This window comes from Heterocephalus glaber, unplaced genomic scaffold, assembly GCF_053883595.1.
Source record: "Heterocephalus glaber isolate CG9 unplaced genomic scaffold, H.glaber_assembly_v1.0 deba00001504, whole genome shotgun sequence".
Lineage (NCBI taxonomy): Eukaryota > Metazoa > Chordata > Mammalia > Rodentia > Bathyergidae > Heterocephalus > Heterocephalus glaber.
The window spans coordinates 28,058,088-28,085,118 of record NW_028258324.1 but is presented as its reverse complement, the minus strand read 5'-3'; the positions used below and the strand labels follow the sequence as shown (position 1 = coordinate 28,085,118).

The following is a 27,031-nucleotide window of genomic DNA, read 5'->3' as shown; positions in this document are numbered from 1 at the left end:
AACTGAGACCCATCATGTGTGAGGGAATTGTCCAAGTATCAAAAGAAATACACTATGTCAATTTTAAAGCTAAGACCTCTCCTGTCAGCCACACCCCTAATTCCACTAGCACATCTGAGCCTGTAAATCTGAAAGTTCATTTATGAATAACACCACTGTAACACTGATAGAAATGCCAATACTGTATTCACCCTATCCTTCCAAGCCAAAGGTGTTCCACCTTCCACTCCTTTGCCCCAGCAGCTTTTTTTTTCTTTTGGAGACAGGGTCCACTACATGGTTCAGGCTGGCCTTGAACTTACTATGGAGCCCAGGCTGGCATCAAACTCACAGCCTCCTGAGTGCTGGGATTACAGATGTGTGCCACTACATCTGACCGAGAGCTTTTTAATGAACAGGAAAACACACACATACACACATACACCTTTCAAGCACCATCCATGGTGCCAAGAGCTGACGATGTGGGTAAGCAGAAGAAACAGACCCTCTATCCATGAAGCTACAGGACTGCAGGAAGACAAGTGTGGAGCAAGCATAGCCATGACAGAAACAAAGTTTTTCTTTTTCACATGATAGTTGTCAGGCAGTTCTTACACCACAGTGATACAAACCCCAACTGGCCCAGAAGGCTCTGTGCCCAACATGAGTAAAGCACATTTTCTGGCCTTAAGAACCTTGCTAATCAAAAAACCCACATGAACAAATATAAAACAAATATAAGCAACAGACATGTACATTTCCAGGCTTTGACTGGTAATGGCATGAAGGGCAGTGAAGAGGAAACCCAGATGTGCTCCTAATCTGGAGCACTCTGTCCGGCACAGCTGGTTTGGCCTTCTCATTATTCAGGAAAAAGTTTGCTTCCAGGGGCCCCAGAGAGAGAAGTGAAAGGCAGCTCTTCCTGCCACCTCTAGACCTTCTCTCTATCCATGTCCCCCCAAGGGACCTCAAGATACATCTGCCTCTGCCTTCCTGCACACCACAACCAAGGCAAGAAGCCAGGAGGAAGTGGTCAGGGAGCTCTGCAAGGCTGAGCTCACCCTCATCCTGCTGCTTAGTGCTGTGGTCAACAGTGACAGACCTGTCACTGCACTTGGAATCAGGTCTCACAGCCCCATGACAAGTACCTACCTCATATGGGTGGTAGACTCCTTCTCTCCAACTACCTCACCCAAAAGAAATGGCTCTGAAACACTAAGCAAGAAAATAAGCAGGTAAATACTGTAGAGAGTGTGTACCAGTAGCTGAGAAGTGACAGGCATCTGCACAAACATGGCCAGCAGACACATTGCTCAGCCGGCACAATGTTGAAGTCCTGGGAAAGTTTACATACACATCTTGACATCCAGCTTTTCTTGAAATGCCAGATGATCAGACAACAGGGAGTCTTAAGTCCACAATAGAGTCTGAGAGGTGGTGCCCTCTTTATGCAGGACATCCCCATTTTCCAGCTCCCCACCTCAGGTAGCCTATACTCAGAAGCCCACCACCTGCTTATACAGCCCGGTTGGACACTCCAGGACACAAACTTCTGGGTCCTGAACCTAAATGCAGCAATTTTTATATTTCATACTACACTGAGTGGAAAATCAAGAAGCACGGAACTAAAATAAGTACACAGTAAGGTTTTTGAGATTTTTTTTTTTTCATTTCCTCACTGTAGTACATAAGCCATGACCTACACGAGCTATAACGGATATGAGGGTAACAGGGAAAAGGGTAACGGAATAATGCATTCCATGTGAAATTAGTGAAAGCAAGCCACAGGTATAACACCTCCACATGAGGCACAGAGTCGGCCAGACCACCACACACAGGATCTAGCTCTCAGTGCCTTCACTCCTTCTAGTGCAGTTTGAAACAGGCTTTCACCAAACACAGAAACCAACTGCATATACAACTCTGAACCTCAGACCTCTCTGGACAGATGCCGTCCTCATTCTCTGTAAGAAAGTAGAGAGGAACCAATTTCTCTTTATCAGTTCCAAAGAAAAGGGAAGTAGGGTGAAGTTCAAGTTTTCCACACAGATGTGGGAAACAGGTTATGCAACCTAAAGCCTTAGCATACCTAGATACAACTTCCAGTAAGAGCAAGCCTCAAATACATTGCAATAGAGGCTGGTAATTGTTTCTATTATCTATCATGTTATCCCAATCCTGAGACAAAAAAAATTTTCTCCAAAAATGAAATATATTTAAAAGAAGTGACATGGGTTTCTGAATCCTAACCACATCAATTAATACACTTTCTTATCAGAGAATAGCTTAATCATATTGGTTCTTCCACTACAATACTAATAATGATTGCTATTTTATTACCATTATCTATAATCTTTGAAATACATCCATATAGTGCTTTGTAAACTCAAAATGCCTGTCTCCTTAGAGTTGAACAGGGCAAGTAGGTACTCTATGCCTGTTCAACAAGGATGCTAAGGCACCCAGTCTTTGGTAATTTGCTCAAGGTCACAAAGCTGCTTAGAGTCAACACAGTGCTGCAGCTCACACGAATTCCATAATTATATAAAGTACTTAGAAGTGAAGGGCTGGGGATTTAGCTCAGTGGTTTCAACGCCTGCTACACAAGCGCAAGGACCCGAGTTCAATCCCCAGTACCAAAAAAAAAAAAAGAAGTGAAGAAAATAAACTCCTGGTAAAAAGTAAATAGAAATAAAACTTTGCCATTTGTATGCATATATACACATACCTTGATACACACTAATATATTAAAGCCATATCTTAAAAATTAATTTAATTTTAAATATTATAAAAGGATCTACTTAGACATTCTTTCTGGCAGGTTAACATTAGATGATCAGTCTGAATTACAGATTTAAAATGTAGTTTTTTAATCTCACTCATAAAACAGCATATTAACCACAAAACCACTACTCATTTCATCAGGTCTCTCCAGAGTTGAGTCAATGCTCTGACATAAATATTGCTAAATGGGGCAACTCTAACATTTCTAGTGATGTGTGGCACTAATACGTCCAGGACTCAGCCTGGGCACATGGTGCCCTCTCCTGGAAGGAGCCTCCACATGCTGGATAGAGAAGGCTCACACTTAGAGGAAGCTCGGATTAGAACAAGACAAACTCAACCCTTTCAGCTCCAACAGGTTTTTTTAAGGAAAAATTCTAAATATACACATTTATTTATAAATTCTATACCTATGCCAGCATTAACTCTGTTATAAAACCTAGACAAAAGAAGCATTTAAGTATGGGCTCTAAGCAGAACTTCCAATTTCTCCTTGCACCCCACAGGCTCCTCTCGGACATCTCCTCTGGAGACAAGTGATCATTAGAGAGAACCCCGAAAACAGTGTAATTTTATTCAGAAACTTCACAACATAATCTCTGCCCTTTATAAGACACCTTCATTATCATCTTCCCGTAAGAGTGCTCCTGGGTAATGTGAGTTTCTGTAGGCAAATGAGGCAATAATTCTGAAGTTGGCCAGTTCACTCACTAGAAGGTTACACAGCCACAAGGCCAAAGTGCTTTGAGACCTTAGCAAAGCCCTCACCAGGAAACAATGTAGTTTCTATTCAACTTTTAGCACAGGAAACTCACCAATCCAAAAGGACACCTTGGTATTTGGGGACTCCTACTTTTCTTCCAATAATGTACATCTATGTACTAAAATCTCAGCCACCCTGAAGCCTAAGAAAGTCTTTATTACAAAGAGATGGACTTTAAAATTTTCACCCCAAAAAAGCAGAGAAGTAGTGCTATCATTTGCCTTGCTAAGCAGGGCCTTGTGCAGACTCAGTCAGTATGCTCTCCTGAAGCACTAGAGTATTTCTAAGGAAACTCACATAACAGTTAGAAATACACTCAAACTATACCCTGTTCTCGACACTGTGGTTCTACATGGCACTCATCATCTTCAACCGCATCCTTGAGAAGCAGGGTGATGACTCACAAATTATTTCAAAAGAGGACTAATCTGGACTATGTATCAGGCTCACATAAAGACAGTCAAGGTTTTGGGTTGTTTTTGTTGTTTCATCTTTTCTCTCCACATATCCATTCCCAAAGACTAGTTTAAAAATCAAAGATACTTATAATCAATTAACTAAGGTATTTTTAAAGGCATTCTAAGATTTACTTCAGTATTTCTGGTGCTTATCACAAGCTGGATATATCATAGGCATTTTTCATTGTGAAAAGAGAAATTTTTATTTCTCCCAAGTAAGACTGGGGGAAAAAAAAAATTGAAAATCCTATGTTAATAGATCAGCTCATTCATGAAGCAATGTTTTGCTAGGAAAATATAAAAACTGTCTGTGATTATATGTAAAATCTGCCAGGTATGATAACCAATTCTTTGGTCAAACATTAGTTTAAATGTTACCACAAAAGTATTTTCTAGATGTGATTAATATGCAAACCAGTAAACTTTCAGCAAAGAGTATTCTCTGCAGTGTGGGTGGGCCCCATTCAATCAGCTGAAAGCCCTAAGAGAAGACTGAGGTCCCCAGAAGATGAAGGAATTGGGCTGCCAGACTCCAGAATGCAGCATCAACTTGCCCAGCCTGCCCTGCACACTTCACATTTACCATCTTCTGTGATCACAGTGGACAACAGCAGTCACTTCTTTCTCTAGTACATATAAATATAAAAATACACACAGACACACACTTTTTTTTCTATCGGTTCTGTTTCTCTGGAGAACTAATACACTGTCTAAAGGTTTTTCAAAGACCATGACCACAAATATTCATATACTGCCCTCTACTGTGCTGCATATTAAAATGCATACCCTAAATTAAAGCCAAAACATTGCATAAAGTTCAATCGCTAGATAAAGATATTCTGCTAAAACTAAAATGGAGGATGGTGAAACAACCAAGAAAAATCCAATCAATGTATCAAGGCAGACCAATCCATGGACATTTCTTTTAACCACTTACAGTCCAATTATTTAAATATAGGATGACTATGAATTACATATTTTTAAATTTTTATAACAGGAGATAAAAAAACAACAATTTTATCAAGTTTATTCAACATGAGAATTGACTTCTTGAAATGACACCTGCCAGAGCTACGCTCACAAGAGTAGCATGTAAACAAACACACTGCCTGAGTGATGCTTGGGGTAAACTGTTAGGTGGTTCATAACAGTGGGTCATTTCAGTCCAACAACAGAAAGGTTTCAAAATGTATTTGCTTTCATAAGACATTATACACTTCATAGGAAAGGCTTTGTCAGAGTTTACTGAATGAGGAAAAAGAAAATATGCTTAAAACCAAAAGCCAAAAAGAAGAGAAGAAACATTAACTACCTCTTGGTTATCTTTGTTTTGGTTTGCCCAGAAAATCTTATGATAAAGTGTCTCCATTGAATTGCTGGAATCAGTTCGGTCAAAACAGTGACGATCCAAGACTTCCAACGTGTGTAAAACCCGACTAATAGTCACCCCTAGATGCAGAAATTAAACAGGCAGTTAAAGGGGCCAAATAAAACCAGAACAGCATGGTACAAAATTATCATTATGTGAGGTAAAGGGAATTTTTCACAAGGTATCATTCTCAGCATATACTATCAAAGGAATGCCAACAAAACCAGAGTTGACATTCTCAACAGTCAGGTCTAAAAGGCATAAACTGAACCATGTTCTCAAAAAGCACAAAGGGCTCTCTCAAAAGAGCACCCTTACCAAAAAAAAAAAAAAAAAAAAAAAAGAGCTTCCTTATCCATGGAGTGTTTTACAGGAATTATAAACATGACATAAGGTCCAATACTCAAAAGCATTCATTCTCTTGTTGCATTCTGTACCTGCTGTCGACTCTTGGCACTTGTCAAAAGACCATCGAACTTCCACTGCACGGCCTCTTTGTTTTATCTGCTGTTCTACCTCATAAATCCTTGCCCGAACCTGAAAGATAATCACTTCTAATTAACTTGAGCTTGGAAAGCCATAGTGGCTGTGTAAATCATGTCAGATAGTGCATCTTATGGTAAATGACAATCTTGACTGCATTATAAAAACCATAGCTGGCTGCCTGAGAAGTACATTTTTAAAATTTAAAAGTCGTGATTCAATGCTAGCTTTCAGTAATAAATGCACATAAAAATAAATGCTTGCAAAAACAATTTAATGCACATTTTCTTTAGGACACCATAGGAGAGATAAAAATTCTAAAACACTCTCCGTAAGCCATTCATCTATCTATGCGGGAAAACAACTAGCAATGTTTTAGTAATTTTAAAAACTGCTTGGTAAAAGACAAGGATCATATTTCAAATATTAGTCATAATCCTACAGTTCACATTACATAAATCCTTAAAATGAATAATGCAGCACTAACAAGAATGTAAAACAATTTCTAAATATCACAAATTACTACTATAGGAGTCACGGTTATGTATTAGAATCACCTCAGAAATTATCATCTAGGTATCAGGACACTCGGCAAGAACTGCCTAGTGAAAAGGTAAACAGAAGGGAATAACTTCATGGACTTCTGTGTTGGAAGAGGCAAAAGAAACCCTAAGGTCACCTGGAGAGTGAGGGGCAGAACTGGGAATGATATTCAAGTATCTCAGATGCTAACACTCAGGCTTTGCCCAGCATCCCCCAATGCCTCTAGAGAATGCAAAAACCTTTCAAACCACTGACAGGGAAGTCTACCTGCTGATTGAAAGCTGTGTTACCACCAGGCATGGGGAGGCTGGAAGGGGCCATCTGCAGCAGATCCAGGGGTGAGCCTGGATTTGCACTCTTGTTTTCATTTGTGGAATAATTCCACACCAAGGCACTTGGGCAACAGAGAGTGACAGTCTAGAAACAAAGTGGGAAAAATTCAGACATTTAGAGGAAGGAGAAAAGCATAACAATAGCTTAATAGTAAAAATGATACCTTATAGCTATATTACAGTTTCCTCAAGAATTTAAAATGTATTTTTTCCACTCTCAACTTTAAGAAAAAACTAAGAACTATTCATTTGAAAGGGAAAGAGTATAGTCATTGAGAAATTAAAGAATATTATCATTTATTAGCTAATATTTCAACATAGGAAACTAAACTGTGGAGTAAGGCTTAAAATCAGACCTATAAATAGTCTAAAGCATATGATATCATGCCACTCAATAGCAAGCTTCGTGAACTTGGAGAGTGAATGTGATAGTTCTTTTCTCAAAAATATGAAATTAATTATAAAAACTAAATTCTGAAGCCTAGGAGGCATCCCCGTGGAGAGCAGATGGCAGATGAGAAGAAAGGCAAATCCCTGAACACCACCAATACGTCTGTCTCCATTGGTCTACATCCCTACCTCCTTCCTCCTGCCTGGTGGACGTGGGGTTCTTGGCTTCTAACGACAATGGAGCCCTTCTCTGAATGCTGAAAGCCTCCCCTATCCAGCACACTAATCTATCAAACACACCTCCTCTCCTATTCCCAGACTCACTCTCTCTCTCTACTAGCTTACCCTTAGCTTAGAAATATGCTCAAATCTACCCATCAGAAAACAAACAAAATGTTTTCTTTAATCTCCAGAGTTAGGGATATAGCTCAGTCGTAGAGCACTTGACTAATACATGAGAAGCCCTGCATTTCATCCAGAGCACTGCAAAATAAATAAATATAAAATGTATTGTGTATATTCATATATTTCCCTACTCAGCAGCAGCCTTCACGACCCAAGATCCACCATCTTCTTTTCCCTTTATATACACTTCTCAAAAGAACAGTTAGAACTCTCTGTTCATTCTCCATCACTCCTCAACCCACCCTACTCTGGCTTTTTACCCATCATACAATTGAAATGGCTCTTAAAAAGATGATTATCAACCACCACACCATGAGAAGCAACTTCATCCACCCACTACTAACTCCTTTTGAAACCTCCAGTTTATTAGCACAGTGGTTCAGTGTGGATTCTGGAATCAGAGTGTCTGGGTCTAAATTTTCAGCTATGAGACTCACTCTGTGACCTGGGCCACTGTTTCATGATTGGTGTTATCAGAACATAAACCATCCCTATGTGTCATGGGCAGGTTCTGAGAGGTGACATAATATATGTCACAACTTAGAACAGTGCTTAGAACATAATGTCATTAATATGATAGTAAAACTGCAACAATATTGTTACTGTCATTACCTGTGTTTCTGAATAACACACTCTCCCTGCTGTTCTTTTCCTAGTCTGGCCAACCTTCCTGGCCTCCTCTCTGAACTTCCCCTTGGCTCAACTCTTCACCACTCATGACTTTTGGGTCCATAGGTCCTCCCTCAATAAAACTCTTCAAACAATCTCAACCCTTCTCGGGGTAGTGACCAGCCAAGGGGCCTTCATGATTCAAAACCACACATCTGGCCAGTTTTCTGCCCTCAACTTCAGAATCAGACATGTAACAATCTCTTGAACATATTCATTTAGAGATCCTAAGAATAAATATAATACATTATCTGGCATCTATGACAGAATAGTTACAGCACTCCTCACAAATGCCAAAATTTGCACATGCTCAAGTCCCTTATATAAAACAGTGTAGTGTTTGCATCTATGCAATCCTCGTACATACTTTAATAATTCTGAGATTACTCATAATACATAATACAATATAAATGCCAAGTAAATAGCTATACTATATTGTTTAGGGACTAGTGACAAGAAAAAAGTCTTTATATTCTCAGTATAAATGAAGTTTTTTTCTGAGTATATTTGATACAGGTTGGCTGAATCCAGAGACATGAACCATGGATATGGAGGGCCCACTGTCATTGAATAGTCCAAAACTGACCTCACCTAGATGCTTCCAAACTGAGTTCTTTGCCTGCCTCCTTCTTTCTTACCTCCCCACCCTCATAAGCCTTCCTCCTACTATGGCCAAAACCATCTAAGTGAAGTACAACAGACAATGTCACTCCCTACATAATACCCTTTGATCACATCCCAACACAAGGCCCAGCAGACTTCACACTCTAGGTTCCATGAAGACCAACTTGCACATGAGTTGACCGATCAGTTCTCTGGGCCTTTTCCTGTATTGTGCCACTGCCAGGAACACCCTTACCATACCTCTTCTTACTTTTATTCCTTAGCTCATAACACCTAAAAAACTTCCCTCAGAAAGTCTCCTTGAATTTAGAATGGGCTGCAAGTTCCACTTCCAGCTGCCTTAGTCTCATGTGCATCTCTCCATCAGCCCTTCATGGTCTATAGGAACTGCACATTTATGATGCTCTCTTCCCAACAGAACAGAAAACTCCACCAGAGTGGAGACCATGTCTTCAGGACCACTCTAGTTCCAAATGGCCCTTAGAAAAGAGTCAGAACCACTAAAAGCTCAAGAAATGTGAACCCTGAACTGTGAACTTCCTCTAGGGTGGGGCTGTGTTTTACTCCTGACAAGGATGGGCCCCAGCAACCAGCACATTGCTGGATGTTCAAGGACTGCAAAAGCAACAATGTCTGGGAGATGACCACAGCCTGATAAATGATTTAGACTTGAAAGAAACACAAGGACACAACTAACTGAAGATGTGAACTAAGGAAATGCTGCCTGGAAAAGCTATCTTTCCAGAAGAATAAGAATAGAGCTGACTTTTTCCGTGGGGTCCCTGAAAGATTTCTAATTGAAGTGCTTAATGGCCCTAATAAAGGACAAGCACAATAACTTTCTTCTAGACAGATGCAACAAATCTTCTCTCAACTTGATCCAATACAGAGTAATAAAAAACATAAAATTTCAATATAAATTACTTGCTTGTGAGAAAAAATAGTTTTTTGACATGAAAGCTGAAAGTGCTATTCCCAGCCCAATTGTTTTCCACAACTGAATTTTAACATAAAAATAACACAGGCCATGAACTTACCTGCAACATACAACTAAGTCCGTAAACCAGGGGACCGTGCTGTGCACAGGAAAGGAAATCTGAGAAGGCCAGCTGCATGGGGCTCATGCCAGGGCCTGGGGGACCAGGGCTGGGGGCCCCAATGCTCGAGTTGTTTGGTCCTATCATCATGTGGGGTGAGTGGGCAGCGAGGAGGTTGGGGCTATCGCTCAGCAACAGGGAAAGACGCCGGGCACAAAAGTAGGCAAGACGACGAGACAGGTAGGCCGACTGAACAAACTCATCTGAATACTGAGGAACAGAAGGACAGTAGACTTCAGTTATGTCTTGTACTTCTCCAGCAACTATCTTAATGTAGATTTTTCTTCATTACAAAAAAACAAAATCTGCCAAAGTACTATATAAATCAGTATGTTCAGCAGAAATATAATGTGATTTTAAATTTTCCAGTAGCCATTAAAAAATATTACAGACAAATTTAAAACAACAATGTGTTGCATTTGGCCCAATATATCCAAAAAGTTATCCATGTGATCAACATAAAAAGTATTAATAGTATATGCTTTTTCCATACTAAATCTGACATGTGATGAGCATGTTACTCTTGGAGCACATCTCCATTCATACTGTCACACCTCAAATGCTCCACAGCTCATTTGGCTATTGGATCAGAGAGTGCGGGTACAGATCCTCCTGTACAGACCCTCTTGGGGAGGACATTCAGGACTCTCTTCTGCTTCAGCACCTGGTGAGAGCACTAGGGTGAGAGAGAGAGAACCACTTGCTGCTGGTATGATTTCATGTTATTTGAATTATCAAATTCATGTATTACTTTTCTTAAAAAAAGTTAAACTTACCCATATAACCTACACTTTAATAGATCTTAGACAAATCATCAAAGTAAGTTTCCTACACCTAGAGACATAAAGAATTATCAAAAGAATGTAGAATATTCTCTATATTCTTCAAAAGAGGTGATTTGCTTTCACAGTAATCTGTGTCAATGGAGAGACAATATTTAAAGAGCTATTTGCTTAGCTCATATGTAAAAGAATATTCAACACAGGTGAGATTCCACGTAGATAAAAACTATGAACATAGCTGATACACGATTGCCAGAACTTTGAAGCCTCTTACCACTTCATGTGTTGTAGCATCAAGACATTCTTTTCATTCCATTTCAAAGGGACTTTTTTGCCTCTTCTACCTTTATTGCCTAATTATTCTTATCAGATTAATTTCTTCCCTATAAAACCAACTGGCTCAAGGTGACATGTACTGTACCTGCAGCATTAGTGGTAACAAAAGTTTAAGAAGATCATCATCCATTGGTCTGATCTTTTCTAAAACATCCAGGATCCATGTCAAATATTCATGCTTCTCTAGCATCCCTTCCTTAAATGAACAAAGAAAAATTGCAACAACAGTGTTACAGAAAAGCCAACTTTTTAAAGGGCATTGTTACTCTTATCCTTAAATGTAATTTCACTATTGTTTTATTGTTATACTGAAACATGGTCTTGTTGATCACAGTTCAATTTCTGAACAAAATGAACTAAAGTTTTTGGTATGTTTGCTTTAGGGTTTTGTATTTAGTTTTTGGTAATCTGCTTCACTCTAAATTGAAAATAAAAGGGAATGCATAGCCTTTCACACTTCCTGAACATATCAAGCTTCTGGAAGGATAATGGGGAATATGAACTAATGCTCAAGGGAGGAAACTTAGCTAATGGTAACAGTTACAAAGAAAAGCAGCATTGCTCTTATTATTTCAACAAAGGTTTGAAAACCCCACCTTTAATAACCTCCTTTGTTAACTTAAAATGACTTTTAGATACTCCAACCTACTTACAAAAATACACCCTTAAAAATCAATATAATGACCCATTTATATATAAAGACATGGAAGGAATTTATAGTAAAAGAACATATAAATAACCCAAACTGGCGACACTAAAAACTCAAGCCATCTTCACAAATATCCAAAATGTCCAAATAGCTCCTCTGGAGAACACTACCTTTATTTTTTTTCCCTTGGTACTAGGATAGAACCCAGAGCCTTGCACTTGCTACCCAAGTGCCTCTAGCACTGAGTGACACCCCGATAGGACAACTAAATGTTGACATAAACACTACAGTAAGTTGCCAACTTATGAATGAGTTCCATTCCAGGAGAACATTTCTAAGTTGAATTCGTTCCTAAGTCCAAAAAAGTGAGTCTTACCTCTGACACAAATATACAATGTAAAGCATTAAAAAAAACCCACAAAAATACTGTAAATAAACTATTTTTACTAATACAGTCACCTTAAAACGGTGGTACAGTACAACTGGCATGTAGGGAATCACACGGAGTTAACTGACAGGAAGAGAGTTACTGACTGGAGGAGGGAGAGTAGGTGGAAGATGGTGGGGCTGAAGGATCATCAGCAATAGGGGATGGAGGGTAAGAGGGAATTTCACTCACACCTGATGCTGATGACACAGTTTATTTGATGATTTAGTTCTGTCTACTCTCGAAAAAACAATCCAGTGACATGTGAGTAGTAACTTTTTTTCTCATCATAGATGACTCTAGCACTGGATGCCATTCTGAATGGCTGTTGAAATATTTGTGCATCATTCTACATTGGGGTCCTGTGCATCAAAAACTAACAGTGCTTCTTCAAGTAAAGAAAATTCCCTTGCCATTTCCTGTCTTGTGAATCTCTTTGGTTCTTCAGTTACATCTTCCTTTTGGCCTCTAATTCCATCTGGTTCTCATTAGTAAACGCCTCATGATGCACAAGCAAGGACTTCAGTGAAGTTGACCTCTTGCAGATCTAGCTCCAGCTTCTTGCTAAGGGTCACTAAGTTGTTGAAGACCTCCTTGGATTCCTTACTCGTCTTCCCAAGTGCATGAACTTCATGAAAAAGCTTTGGGTAAAGGTTCTTCCAAACCCCATTCATGGATGGAGACAGCCAAAACCTTACACCAAGCAAAGCTAATGTCTATGGCCTTGTAGATGTTACAGTCCTTCCAAAATTGTCACAAGGTTGTTTCTGTTTCATCCTGTTTGCAAAAAGTGTGATGTAAATATTTCTTGAAAGTCGTAATAACTCCTTGTTCCACAGGTTGGATGAGTGCCATAGTATTCAGTGGCAGATGTACTATTTTGACATTGGGATGAAAGTCATCCATGAATTGGGGGTGACTTGGTGCATTGTCAAGCAGCAAAAGAATGTTGAATGAGATATCTTTCTCCAAATATGTATTGCTTTATCTCTAGGATAAAGTGGTGGAAAAAGCAGTCCTGGAAAATGGCTTGTGCAACCCAGGCTTTGGAGTTACTCTTCCACATAATGGGTAGAGAACCCTTCGCTATGTTTTTGAGGGCTCTTGGGTTCTCTAAATGGTAAATTAAGAGAGGCTTAGTTTCATATTCCTGGAAACATTGCTACCCAACAGTAGAGTAAGTCTGTTCTTTGCTGCTTTGAAGCCTGGCATTAACTTTTCCTCTCTACTGATGTAACCTCATTCTGGCATCCTCTTCCAGTACAGTCCTGTCTTGACATTAAAAACCTGTCGGGGTAAATAAGCACCTTCATCAATAATTTCTCTTAAAGGGCCAGGAATTTAGCTCAGTGGTTTCGCCGCCTGCTGTGCAAGTGCAAGGACCCGAGTTCGATCCCCGGTACCAAAAAAATTAATAAATAAATAAAAATTTTATTTAAAAAATAATAATAATTTCTCTTAAGTGTTGCTGGAAATTCTTGGGCAGCTATGGTATCTGCATTCACAACCTCGCCACTTACTTCTATGTTGTACAGTTGGCTCTAACCTTGCATCTATTAAACCATCCATGGCTGGCAGTAAAAGATGCACCCTGTTCATCCTATTTTTTCTTTAAATTTTCCAACAGGCTTTTAGCTTTTTCTTGAATAATGCATTAAGCTGAGTGGGAATCGACACTGATGATGATCCTGCATCCACACACTCAGAAGTTGTTTCTCCATCTCCTCTATCACTTTACCATGCTTTTTGGATATTATTGTTGACTTCACATGTTCCATGATCTTGTCCTTATTCTTTAGAATCATGCCAGTGGTTGAACAACTCATGTTATAAGAAACAGTAACGTCTACCATCTTTTCCCCTTAGTCCAATTATCATTTATTTTAACTTTTGTTTCCAAGGTTATTGCTTTGTACTTCCTAGCATTCCCCCCATATCACTGCTTTTCCTCTTGCTTCCAGATATCCTGGGCTCTGACTAATCACTGCACTACTGTACACTATCTCACTGTACAGTAAGCACATAGCAGCACAACTGTGACAATGTCAGGCAGACAAGAGAGCTACTTCTACAATTTGTTTGCATCTAGGAATTTCGTTATGCGAAGTCCATTTGTACTGTTTCTGTGAAAGTTCACAATGCAAATGTTTCTAATTCAGGGTCTTACTGTATAAACATCTCTTGTCTATTGCCTTCATATGCACATGCATATACACACATACACAAATACATTCTCTTGACATTCTATGCATATATTTGATATTGTACTATAGCTTTTAATTATGACTCACAAAATAAAAGAATCTTAAAAATAGAAATAAAAGGCTATGTTTTTTGGGGAAAGACACTTAGAACTTTATGGCTATTCCAGTAACAAACTTAGTACTTATGGCAAAACCCTACTATGCTCCTAGTAACTCCTAAGTATCCAGTGATCTACTATGATTATCAAGGATTTGTGTGAAAATGTATTTTTTTATTAGTGGATGTTTGCAGTACACGCAGTTTACAATCATCTTGGGGAGTAGGTACTGGTACATAATACTTGTTTCTTTTTTTTTAATCCTTTCTTCCCTTCTACCTTCTTCCCTCCTCCTCTAAATCCCCTTTCCCCCATTTTCATTCTTGTGAATATTATTAATCTGAGCTCATGGTTATGACATATAATGTTTACATTCACTGAGGTTATTAGGTTCCTGAACATGAGGTTATTAGGTTCCTCTACTTATTTCCCCTTCCTCTGAGTCTCCTGGAACCCTTCTCATTTGCTTGTGTGAAAACAATATACTGATAAACTCTTATTTGCCATATTTTAAAATTACAGTGACAACATATTTGATATGACATACTAGGTATTTACTTCTTAATTTCTAGTTTTAAAGATACTAAGAGGCAGGGTCAGGGATTTAGCTAAGTGGTTCCACAGTCTGCCTCGCAAGCGCAAGGTCCTGAGTTTGATCCCTGGTACCAAAAAAGAATAATAAGAATAAGAATAAGAATAATACTTCACATAAAGATTACACTTTTTCCTACTTTCAGCTCTCAAAAAGTTAGTCACCCCATGAATATTATAATGAAGGTTCTAAGAGGAAAATTTAGAAACCACAGTTCCTTTTCCTCTTTAATATATCAGGTACTGAAAGCCTTTGCTAATAATAATTTGAGGTTAGCAGAATACACTTCCACTCTGTCACTAATAAAGATTGAGGCAAGTAATACCTCATGCGCCCTCTTCTGGTCAGTATGATTTACATCAGCTTGCCTGGGTGAAAGTTCAGTGATTTCTCAGTCCCCTAAACCCTCCCCGCAACTGTCTGCATTTTAAACTGTAGCTAAACCAAATTAAGATGACCATTCTGTAAAATAATTCTAAAGGAGATATATTATAAGATAGGTGGCTTCACCACAAGAATGTTGTTTAATAAATATATTCAAATTGTACAACATAAAAGGTTTAGGATTATATTTATTGGCACAATTACAAAGTAATTGATGGTACTAAAAGAGTTGATATCAGTGAAAGCTAGAGATGTTTAATATGGTGTCTTCTCAAAGTAAATGTGTTACCTTGGATGCAATGTGAAAAATGTCAGATTCCTTTCTCTGAACACATTAGTTCTTTTAAAGATAGAATTTTAATGCCCAGAAAACACAACTGAGACATACACTAGCATAATGTTTTCAACATATACTAGCATACTGTTCTCATCAATGAGCGACTGCATATACAACTGGTATGTACCATAGAACCTAGGCATATAGTAGGCTCCACCATCTAGGTCTATGTAAGTACACTCTATGATGTCCCTATAATGATGAAATTGCCTAGGAACACATTTCTCAGAACATATCCTAAGTAACAAATGACTATACAGCATTTGCTCTCCTTTTCAAAGAACACTACACAGCCTTGCATGACTTGGAAAGATTACCTGAAACATGTGAAATGCCAGCTTCTCATTATACTCCCATTGCTTCATGGCTTGCTCTACATCAGGTGGTACAGGGATAGGGCCATCACTCGTGCTGGAGGCCATGTGGTAAAAGTCAGAAATCTTGGCCAACTGCTCTCGAAGATATCTGGTAGATATTTGTGTCCACTCTACATTTTAAAAAAAAGATTATAAAATCTAGACACAATGGTATAAGAATTATACTTTTTCTCTCCCTCTGAGTATGTACTTACAAATCAAATATATAAAAATGGCTTATGCATGTGAGAGTGATGTTCAAAACAGCACCCTATCCCAAAGCCCTCACGTACTGCACACTAGTATAAATGGGCTGGCCCTGCAAGAGCCAGCACACATCCTGACTAGCTCTTGCAAAAAACAAACCATTCTATTCCTGGGCTTCTGTGACACTTAACCTCTGAGAAAAGATGTCCACACCTGAATTTGATCCATCTGGTGATCTTCCATGTTAAACAACAGTTAGTATGGTAAAACTATGGAAGGTACAGCAGGAACTACAAATAGTAGAGAAAAGCACTTTGAAGAAATCTCAATTCTAGAGAAAAAGAATGCAAAATCCCCCAAGTACAGTTCTCCTAGGGTCCATTTTCTTAAGGTCCACATCAAGTTGCAAACACACCCAACTAAAGTTTGTTCAGTGTTTTGTTGGTGCTGGTGGTGGTGGTGTTTTATTTTTCATTTTAGCCAATCTATAAGGGAGCTAACTCTCACCACAGACTGAACTATGAAAAAAAGCTCTCCATCTTTCACTGCCCCCATAAAGGCCAGGACACATGGGTTGCTGTCCCCTGGCTAAACCACCTGGACCTTCAATTATGCTACTCTCTTCAACCAGCACTGATGCCTCAGGACTCAGCAATGTTGAGACAGACAAAGGGAGGAGACAGGAGATGGGAAAGAAGTGTAAAAAGTAGCAGGAGAAAAAAGTGACTAAAATTATTCAAAAAATGTCTGCCACAGGGGCACAAATTAAATCAGTGTGTTGCCTCTAGCAACCATGAGGAATGTGGATGTGATGCCAACTTTAGTCCATTCTGTGGATAAGAATGTAATAATTGAAGGCTCACAAATTTTCCCTGAAGATTAGCAAACAGCATTTCAAAAGAAACCGTCTTAGGGAAACACCACCACACAATGCCATTTTCCCATTATTTGGCCATAAATTCTCAGAAAAGTTAACAGCATAAACTAAGTATCCATTAGTTACTATTAAAATTACTCGACAGCAGTACACGGAGATAACTACTGTTAAGTTTTGGTTTAAATCACTTGTTGAAACTATATCTTATTTAAATTTTAAATGCACACCAAAACTGTTAAACTCCAATAAACAAACCAATGCAAAAAGTTGATCAGATACTAGGCTAACACTCTGTTCTAAGTTTAATAATTTTTCAGAAAACACCACTGATTACAGATATCATTGAAATTACTCCACTAGCACTAAAAACAAATGTCATCCTCTTTTTGTGCTCCTGTTATGAACTAATAGTCTCATGACACTCACTCGTTCAACCAAACAAAATATCAACCACCAGATGAGACAAGTTTAGCTTAGCTATAATTAACAAAAATAAAAATAACAAGATGCAAACCACAGGCCTTGCTATTAACTTGCCCTCCTCAGTATGATACTATTCCCAATATCCCTATGGATATGGAATAATTTAGCCTCAAAAGTTAAAAATAGCACACATTTGCATATCTCTGCTTTGTCTAGGATATATCTTCTTTTTCAGACTTTTTAAAAATATAGGAGAAATGCATGCTCATTATAGAAAAGATAATATACATATAAAAACAAAAAAAAAGGACCAGGGATTTAGCTCAGTAGGTTCGCCACCTGCCTCGCAAGCGCAAGGACCTGAGTTCGATCCACGGTACCAAAAAAAAAAAAAAAAAAAATCTTTGTCTCATCACTCACAATCATTAAATATTTGATTATTCAAAGATGTCCCTCAGGACCCACACAGAACTAGTTCTAGGATCCTCTGCAGATAGCAAAATTCACAAAGGCTCAAGTCTCTTATGTGAAATGGAGCACTATTTGCATAAAACCTGAACACATCCTCTATATATTTTAAATCATCTCTAGATTACTTACCATACCAAATACAATGTAAATGTTATGCAAATAGCTGTTATACTATATTGTTTGGGGAATCATGACAAGAAAAAGTCTCAATACAGACATAATTTTTTGTCTGAAAACTTTCCACCCATGGTTGGTTTAATCCAGAGATTCAAAACCCACAGATACAGAGGGCCTTCTATATCTTTCCCTCTTTTTGACTTGATGTGCATTTAACTGTTTTTATAAACACTGTGTATCTTTAAAAAAAAAATTACTGGGTATACAATTTGACAATCTGAACTCCTCTTAGAAATTGGTAAAGCCCTTTCAGCACTATGCTTTAACTGTAATTAACTGGCATTAAATTTTAAGATACAAAGTTACAATGTACATAAAATTCTCATTAAAAACTGAAAACATAAAACAGTACATGGGCACCATGCTATACTCCCTGCGCTTATTAAGATAGCATGATAAGGAGAGGCAAGGAAGGGGTCATGGAGACAGTGGCAAGGTGGGCCCACTGAACACAGCTTGGTTCTCAGCCCTGAGGGCATGACACAACCAAGGAGCTTGCTACCTATATCCCCTACTTTCTGATGTGACTGGTCTGGATCAGGGACCCAGGTTCAGGTGACAAAAAGAAAGAATGGATAAAAACTGCGGGAAACATGTGCAGGGAAAAAAACGGTCCAGAAGTATAAAGTGACTAAGGAAGCTACTCTAAAAGGTCACTACACTCAAGCAATTCAGAAGTTGTGGCCACATCTGTAGTTTGTTGGTGTCGAGTAGAAATTAAGTTTGGTGAACCCAGATTATTAGAAAGCTTATAAATATAACTATTACCAAGAGTGGCATCATCAGTCAGAATTGAAAAGAATGACAGGATTTTTTTTTGGTAATGTTCTCACTTGTATCCCAGAACTCCAATGCCAGAATTCCTTCCTTGTTAATAAATAACCCTAAGAACAGAAGGCTGCTACAGAGGGGGTCTCAGAAGTCATGTAGTCCAAACTACCATTTTACAAATGAGCTTGCTCATAGATGGGCAGCTAAACAGTCACACAAAAACAGGTGTGAGATTCCCCACTTGAGGACGTAAAAACGTAAGATGGGCAAGAACAGAGACGTACTCTCGGCTTCCAAAACCTACAGCAGTAACAGCTCCGGGAGCTCAACAAAAGAAGAACATTCATCCTGGAAGCAAACAATGCCAAAAGCAACAAGGCTCACAGTGGTACCTTAGCACTGTGATATCATAAGAGATGTCATACAGGACAGCATTTAGTGGCATCAAGAAAATGGGATTTGAAATAGGACAGTCCTGGGGTCCAAATCCCCAGTTCTGCCACTCCTCTAGTTGTGTAATGGGGAGCAAGGTATTCAGCTTCTGCTAAATTTCAATTTCCTCTTCTGCAAAATGGAGATTAATAATATATACACCTCAGAGTTACTGTAAGGGTGAGTCACTGAGCACAGTGCATGCAAAACAGAAATTAATCCATACATGGAAGCTATCACTGTCAGTATCAATATGAAATGTTTTTAGAAAGGAAATGAAAGGTAGACCTTGGCTGACAATGGACAGCAGCAGCTGTCACTGACGTCAGACCTGCCTCTGCTTCAGCTGAGTTAACATCTAACAGCTAATGTGATGCCTGGCAATGCAAATCAAAAACCACACAAGCTATCACTAGGACACGGTATTTATGGGATCAATCAATGTTGGCCTCATAGCTCAGAAAACTTCAATGGATCCACATCCTTAATGAGGATGGCCTTAATAAGGCCAAACTCCATAACTAGGAATTTAAATCATTTTAAACACTATCTACCACCACTAACATAACTTCACTAGTTCAAGTTGCTCTGATGCTAAGGGTGCTCTCTCTATCCAAAATGCCTTCTCTCCTCACCTGTATGCATAGATGGAAAATTTTCTGGACCCAATTATAATGTCACATCCAATATATGGCCTTGTCTAGTCTCTGCATACCATCCCACCATCTAGCAAGGATCTCCCTCCCTTTTTTGATACTGGAATTTCCTCCACACTTTTTATTCTCATAAAACCATGCCTTAACCAGACAGTCAACTTATATAAGTGTTGACTTCAATCAGCACATCATAAGGCCCTCCCAAAATAAGTATCAAATCCAATTCCTTCATAATTATTCAGCCATTCAACTCTCAATACAATCTTCTTTCCTTTAAGGTGTAAACTCATCACTACATACCTATAAAGTTGCAAACACTATTAAAAGTGAAATTTACTACACTAAATTCCTCAATACTGTTTTTATTATAACTAAAGTACCTGCTAATCAATGGGCTATAAAAGGTCTCCACAAATACCATACTTAACATTATTTAATAAACTTCCTTGTAAATGTGTACATATACCCTTTAATTTCTGAAGGCTCATTTTCCTAGTCACAGTCATTCCTTTTATCAAAGCCAGTAGGAACTCACCACGTGAAATGAGTACAACAGAGATTTGATTTTCCTTAAAAACAAAACAAAACGCAACTATTTCCAGGGCCCAAGAAACACATCTTTTAGAGGGTCCACTTGACAAAACACTTTAAGTCAGAGGTGACAGGTCCCTCAATGGGGAAACTCATTTGCTTAAAAATTCTTCCTTAAGCTTCAAGGCTACAATAAAAAGTTCCTGATCCTTCCCACCACTCCTGGCCCAGAGGTAGGGGCTTCTGAGCTGCAGTCCCATTGCTCCTGGTCCAGAGGAAGGGGCTTCCAGGCCACCATCCCTGATGCCGCTCCCAGCACAGAGGAGGGGGCTCCCAGCCGAGAGGTAGGGGCTTCTGAGCCGCTGTCCCACTGCTCCTGGTCCAGAGGAAGGGGCTTCCTGGCCAACATCCATCCCGCCACTCCCAGCCCAGAGGAAAGGGCTTTTGGGCTGATGTCTGGCCCACCACACCCAGCCCAGAGGAAGGGGCTTCTGAGATGCTATCCCACTGCTCCCGGTCCAGAAGAAAGGGCTTCCCGGCCACCATCCCTGCAGCAGCTCCCAGCCCAGAGGAAGGGGCTTCTAGACCACCATCCCTATCACCTCTCCTAGCCCCTGTCCCACCTCTCCCAGTTCAGAGGAGGTGAGCTTCATGGGCACCAACAGCAGCCCCCCTGCCCACCCAGTCAAAATGAGAAAATACAAAAATAAATCTCAAAATGAGACTTCCAGATCACCTACAGCAACCCCAAAAGGAAATGAGATGGAACACTCTGATACTCAACCACCTGGACCCACTGAACTGGCAACAAAAGGGGATCTGGAAAAAATGAAATCAAAAATAATTTCTCAGATAACAGGAGAAATTGTGCTCCTAGTGCAAGACATGATTAATAAATCTAGAGAGGAGCTCAGGAACATGATGGAATCCCAACATAGGAAGCAAATGGAATCCATAAAACAGATGCAAATAGATTTTCAGGAGATGAAAAACTCCATTGAAAGTCTACACAGGAGAATGAGCCAATGTGAGGACAGAAATTCAGATATACAAGATAAGATTGCCATTAATGACCAGGAAAAGAAAAATTGCTTCAAAATTATAAGGGAACATGATAAATCAATCCAGCAGCCGCTAGACGATGCAAAGAAGAATAACAGAAGACTGATTGGAGTCAATGAAGAAAGAGGAGAGAGTGCAGATGACATAAAAAATCTCTTCACAGAAGTAATGGCAGAAAACTTCCCAAGGAGGGGAAAAGAACTTGACATACAGATAAGTGAGGCATATAGGACTCCAAATAGCCTTGATCTAAAAAAATCTACACATAGGCATATAATAGTTAGGATTCCAGAAACTCAACAGAAGAACAAAGTTCCAGTTCTACAAGCAGTTAAGAGAAAAAAAACAAATCACATACAAAGGAAAGCCCATCAGAATCACAGCAGACTTCTCAACACAAACCACCAAGGCAAAAAGAGCTTGGAGTGACATATTACAAGTCCTAAAGGAAAACAGCCTCCAACCCAGATTGATGTACGCTGCAAAAGTATCTTTCAAAATGGATGGAGAAATAAGATACTTTCATGACAAAGAACACCTTAGGAACTTCATGAATACCAAACCAGCACTCCAAAGAATTTTACACAATAGCCTAGGAACAGACATTGAGGATCACAACCCCAGGAAGCAAAGCAGAATGAACCCATCTGGCATGACAAGAAATTAAATGGAAAGGGGGAGAACCCAACCAAAAGAAAAAGTCATGGCAATGACAAGTCAATACATTTCAGTTATAACCATCAATGTTAATGGTCTCAATTCACCAATCAAAAGAAATAGACTGGCAGAAAGGGTCAAGAAGCAAAATCCAACAATATGCTGCATACAAGAAACACACTTAATTCAAAAGGAAACTCATAGACTGAAAGTTAAAGGGTGGAAAACAATACTCCATGAGACAGGAACTGAAAAAAAATCTGGAGTAGCTATCCTCTTTACAGATCAAGTAGATTTTAAACCAACACTGATTAAGAGAGATGAAGAAGGACACTACATCCTTGTAAAGGGAACAATCCAAGAGGAAGAGATGATAATCATAAATATACATGCACCAAACACTAGTGCGCCCAACTATATAAAACAAATACTAACAGACATGAAAAGTCATATATGCACTAATACAACTATAATGGGGGACCTCAATACCCCACTGCCACAAATAGATCAACTAAACAAAAAATAAGTAATGAAATATTAGAACTCAATCAAACTCTTGAACAAATGAACTTAACAGATGTTTACAGAGTCTTCCACCCCACAAAATCAGAATACACATTCTTCTCAGCTGCACATGGGCCATTCTCCAAAACAGATCACATACTCACTCACAGAACATGTTTAAATAAGTGCAAAGGAATTGAAGTTATCCCCTGTATATTATCAGACCATAGTGTGATGAAATTGGAGATCCATAGCAAAAGAAACTGGAAAAATTTCCTAAACACATGGAAATTGAACAACACACTTCTGAATAACCAATGGGTCACAGAGGAAATTAAAGAAGAAATCAGACAGTTCCTTCAATTAAATGACAATGACAATACAACATATCGGAATCTATGGGACACAATGAAAGCAGTCTTACGAGGGAAATTCATAGCAGTGAATATGCATATTAGGAAAACAGAATGAGCCCAATTAAACAACTGGATGCTGAACCTCAAGCTTCTAGAAAAAGAAGAGCAGGACAACCCTAGAGCTCATACAAGGGAGGAAATTATAAAGATCAGAGCAGAAATCAATGCAATGGAGACTAAGAGAACAACACAAAAAAATCAATGAAGTCAAGAGTGGTTCTTTGAAAGAATGAACAAAATTGACAAACCCTTGGCCAACCTTATCAGAAAAAGGAAAGAAAAGGCCCAAATCCACGCAATTAGGAATGAAAAGGGTGAAATTACAACAGATCCAGCAGAATCCAGAGGATCATCCATACCTACTTCCAGAACCTATATGCCAATAAGAAGGAAAACACAGAAGAAATGGACAGATTCCTAGATACATATGAATTACCAAAGTTGAACAAAGAAGACTTAAAAGTTCTAAACAACCCAATATCAACTAAAGAAATTGAAAACATAATTAAAAACTTATCACCTAAGAAAAGTCCAGGCCCTGATGGCTTCACTGCTGGATTCTACAAGACATTTAGAGAGGAACTACTGCCACTAATGTTTAAACTCTTCAATGAAATTGAAAGGGAAGCAATACTCCCAAATTCATTCCTGGAAGCATGCATCAACATGATCCCCAAAGCAGAGAAAGACCCAACCGAAAAGGAGACCTATAGGCCAATCTCACTAATGAACATAGATGCAAAAATCCTTAAAAAGATACTGACAAATAGAATGCAGAACATCATCAAGAAGATCATACACCCTGATCAAGTGGGATTCATCCCAGGGATGCAGGGATGATTCAACATATGCAAATCAATCAATGTAATACACTACATGAATGGATCCAAGGACAAAAACCATATGATTATCTCCATAGATGCAGAAAAAGCATTTGACAAATTCCAACATGCATTTATGATAAAAACCCTACAAATAATTGCAATAGATGTTCTCTACCTCAAACTGATAAAAGCCATCTATGAAAAACCAACAGCCAATATCATACTAAATGGTCAAAAACTGAAATCCTTCACACTAAAATCAGAAACAAGAAAAGGATGTCCACTATCACCACTCCTGTTCAATGTAGTTTTGGAAACATTAGCCGTGGCAATTAGACAAGAGAAAGAAATAAAAGGAATAAAGATAGGAAATGAAGAAGTCAAATTGTCATTATTTGCAGATGACATGATATTCTACATAGAAGACCCCCAAGAACTCCACCAAAAGTCTTCTAGAATTAATAACCAAATTCAGTCAAGTAGCTGGTTACAAGGTCAACACACAAAAATCAATAGCTTTCCTCTACACCAATGACAGACTCACTGAGAGAGAAATGGGGCAAATAATTCCTTTCACAATAGCATCCAAAAAACTGAAATACCTAGGAATCATCCTAACGAAAGAAATCAAAGACCTCTGCTCTGAAAACTATGGCACTCTGAAAAGAGAGATTGAAGATGATATCAGAAAATGGACAGACATCCCCTGCTCCTGGGTAGGAAGGATTAATAGAGTGAAAATGGCCATACTTCCAAAACTGCTATATAGATTTAATGCAATTCCAATTGAGATCCCAGCAGCATACTTCATGGACCTTGAGAAAACAATCCAAAAATTCATTTGGAACAAGAAGAGACCCGGAATAGCAAAAGCAATTTTAGGTAACAGAGACATGGCAAGGGGTATCACAATCCCCAACCTGCAACTACACTACAAAGCTACTGTGATAAAAAACAGCATGGTACTGGCAAAGAAACAGACCTGAGGATCAGTGGAACAGGTTAGAAGATGCGGAAACAACACCAGACACACTCAGCCATCTATCTCATTTTCGATAAAGGAGCCAAACCCCCTCACTGGAGGAAAGATGGCCTCTTTAATAAATAGTGCTGGAAAAACTGGGTTTCAACTTGCCAAAGATTAAACTAGACCTATATCTCTCGCCATGCACTAAACTAAAATCAAAATAGATTAAAGATCTAAATATTAAAATAGAAACGCTGGACCTGTTGGAACAGAGGTTAGGTAAAACTCTTGAAGACATTGGTGTAGGAAAAGATTTTATGAACAAAACCTCAATTGCCCATGAACTAGCACAATCAACAAGTGGGATCTCTTCTTATTAAAAAGCTTCTGTACAGCCAGAGAAACCACCAGCAGCGTGAGGAGACAACCCACGATGTGGGAAAAAATCTTCACCTGCTCTTCCTCAAAGGTCTACTATCTTGAATCTATAAAGAACTTAAAAAAATCAGACCTCCCAAATTTAAAGACCCAATCTGAAAATGGGCATCTGAAATGAACAGACATTTCTCCAAGAAGTAGAAATAGTAAATAAATAGACGAATAAATGTTCAACATCACTGGACATTTGAGAGATGCAAATGAAAACAACACTGAGATTCCAACTCACTTCAGAAAGAATGGTTGCTATCATGAAATCAACCAATAACAAATGCTGGCAGGACTGTGGGGAAAGAGGAACCCTGCTGCACTGCTGGTGGGAGTGTAGACTGGTGCAACCACTGTGGAAATCAGTATGGAGATACCTCAAAGAACTAGGACTGGAAGTCCCATTTGACCCCACTATTCCACTGCTGGGGATCTTCTCCAAAGAATTAAAAGAATCATACCACAGTGATATATGTGCACCTATGTTCATACCAGCACAGTTTGTGATAGCTAAAACTTGGAAACAGTCCAAATGCCCATCAACTGGAGACTGGATAAAGAAACTGTGGTTTTTTTATAAAATGGAGTACTACTCAGCCATAAAAAATGAGAAATTAGAGACATTTATAGCTAAGTGGATGCACATTGAGGCGATACTCTTTGAAATAAATAGGATACATATGGATAAATACCGAATAGTTTCTCTGGTGTGAGAAACTGAAAGTGTAAATAAGGACTAAAATGTATAATAGGTAATGTGAAGTAGGAAGAAAAGGGGCAAAGGGGAAGGAAGTGGGAGGGGTAGGGGAAAGGAAAGAAGGGAATGGAATGAATATGAGAAAATGGAAAAATAGGAACAATATCTTTGTAAATAGGGAGGAATGGAGGGGTTAAAGGGAGGGCTGGGCAAGGATGAAAAATAAGAACCAAGAGAGACTATGTAAAGGTGCAAATTTCCAATGATGAATGTCATTATATTGTATGCCTAAAATGTACCAATGATTAGAATGAATAATCGATAATGTAAAATAGGAAGCAAAGGTCCAAAGGGGCAGGGGTAGTGGGAGGGGCAGGGGAAAGGAAAGAAGGGAAAGGAAAAATGCTGAGAAATGGAAAAAATGGAAATAAAGTCTTTGTAAATAGGGAAGGGTGGAGGGGGTGAAGGGCAGCCTAGGAATGGGGAAAAAATAAGAACCAAGATGCATCATGTAAAGGTACAAGTTCCCAATGAGAAATGTAATTGTGTTGCATATCTAAAATGTACCAATAAAAGAATTTAAGAAAAAAAAAAAGTTCCTGCCTCTTCAACCTGGAACAGCTTGCTTCTCCAAACTTCGGGAAGTAGAAGATTTAATCAACCTGGTCCCAGTGCTGACTGAATGGGAAAAATCAAGTTCAGCACATGTAAGGTGCTCCATGCTCCATTTTGACACCTAGTATGGAGGACTGAGAGCACTTATAGCAGTTACCACATTTCCTGTTAGAAAATGCTTTCTTGGTGAAAGAACACCATAAGCAAAGTAAAAAGGCAACCAACAAACACTGGAAAGATATTGAAAATCATGTATT

The 27,031-nt window shown here is 38.9% G+C and overlaps 1 protein-coding gene across 14 annotated transcripts in view; it reads right to left on the bottom strand.

The window, feature by feature from the left end:
* Positions 1-27,031, bottom strand: part of Med12l (mediator complex subunit 12L) — a 314,799-nt gene that overhangs the window by 227,915 nt on the left and 59,853 nt on the right. For 13 of the 14 annotated variants that reach the window (XM_087186351.1, XM_021253159.2, XM_087186356.1 and 10 more), the window contains 6 exons: positions 16,023-16,192; positions 11,100-11,210; positions 9,837-10,106; positions 6,647-6,796; positions 5,791-5,890; positions 5,297-5,433 (listed from right to left, as the gene is read on the bottom strand). In XM_087186351.1, coding sequence (XP_087042477.1) covers positions 5,297-5,433; positions 5,791-5,890; positions 6,647-6,796; positions 9,837-10,106; positions 11,100-11,210; positions 16,023-16,192 — 938 coding nt within the window. Of the gene's footprint in view, positions 1-5,296; positions 5,434-5,790; positions 5,891-6,646; positions 6,797-9,836; positions 10,107-10,450; positions 10,573-11,099; positions 11,211-16,022; positions 16,193-27,031 lie in introns of those variants that run through there. The other variant, XM_087186363.1, reaches the window with a different exon arrangement.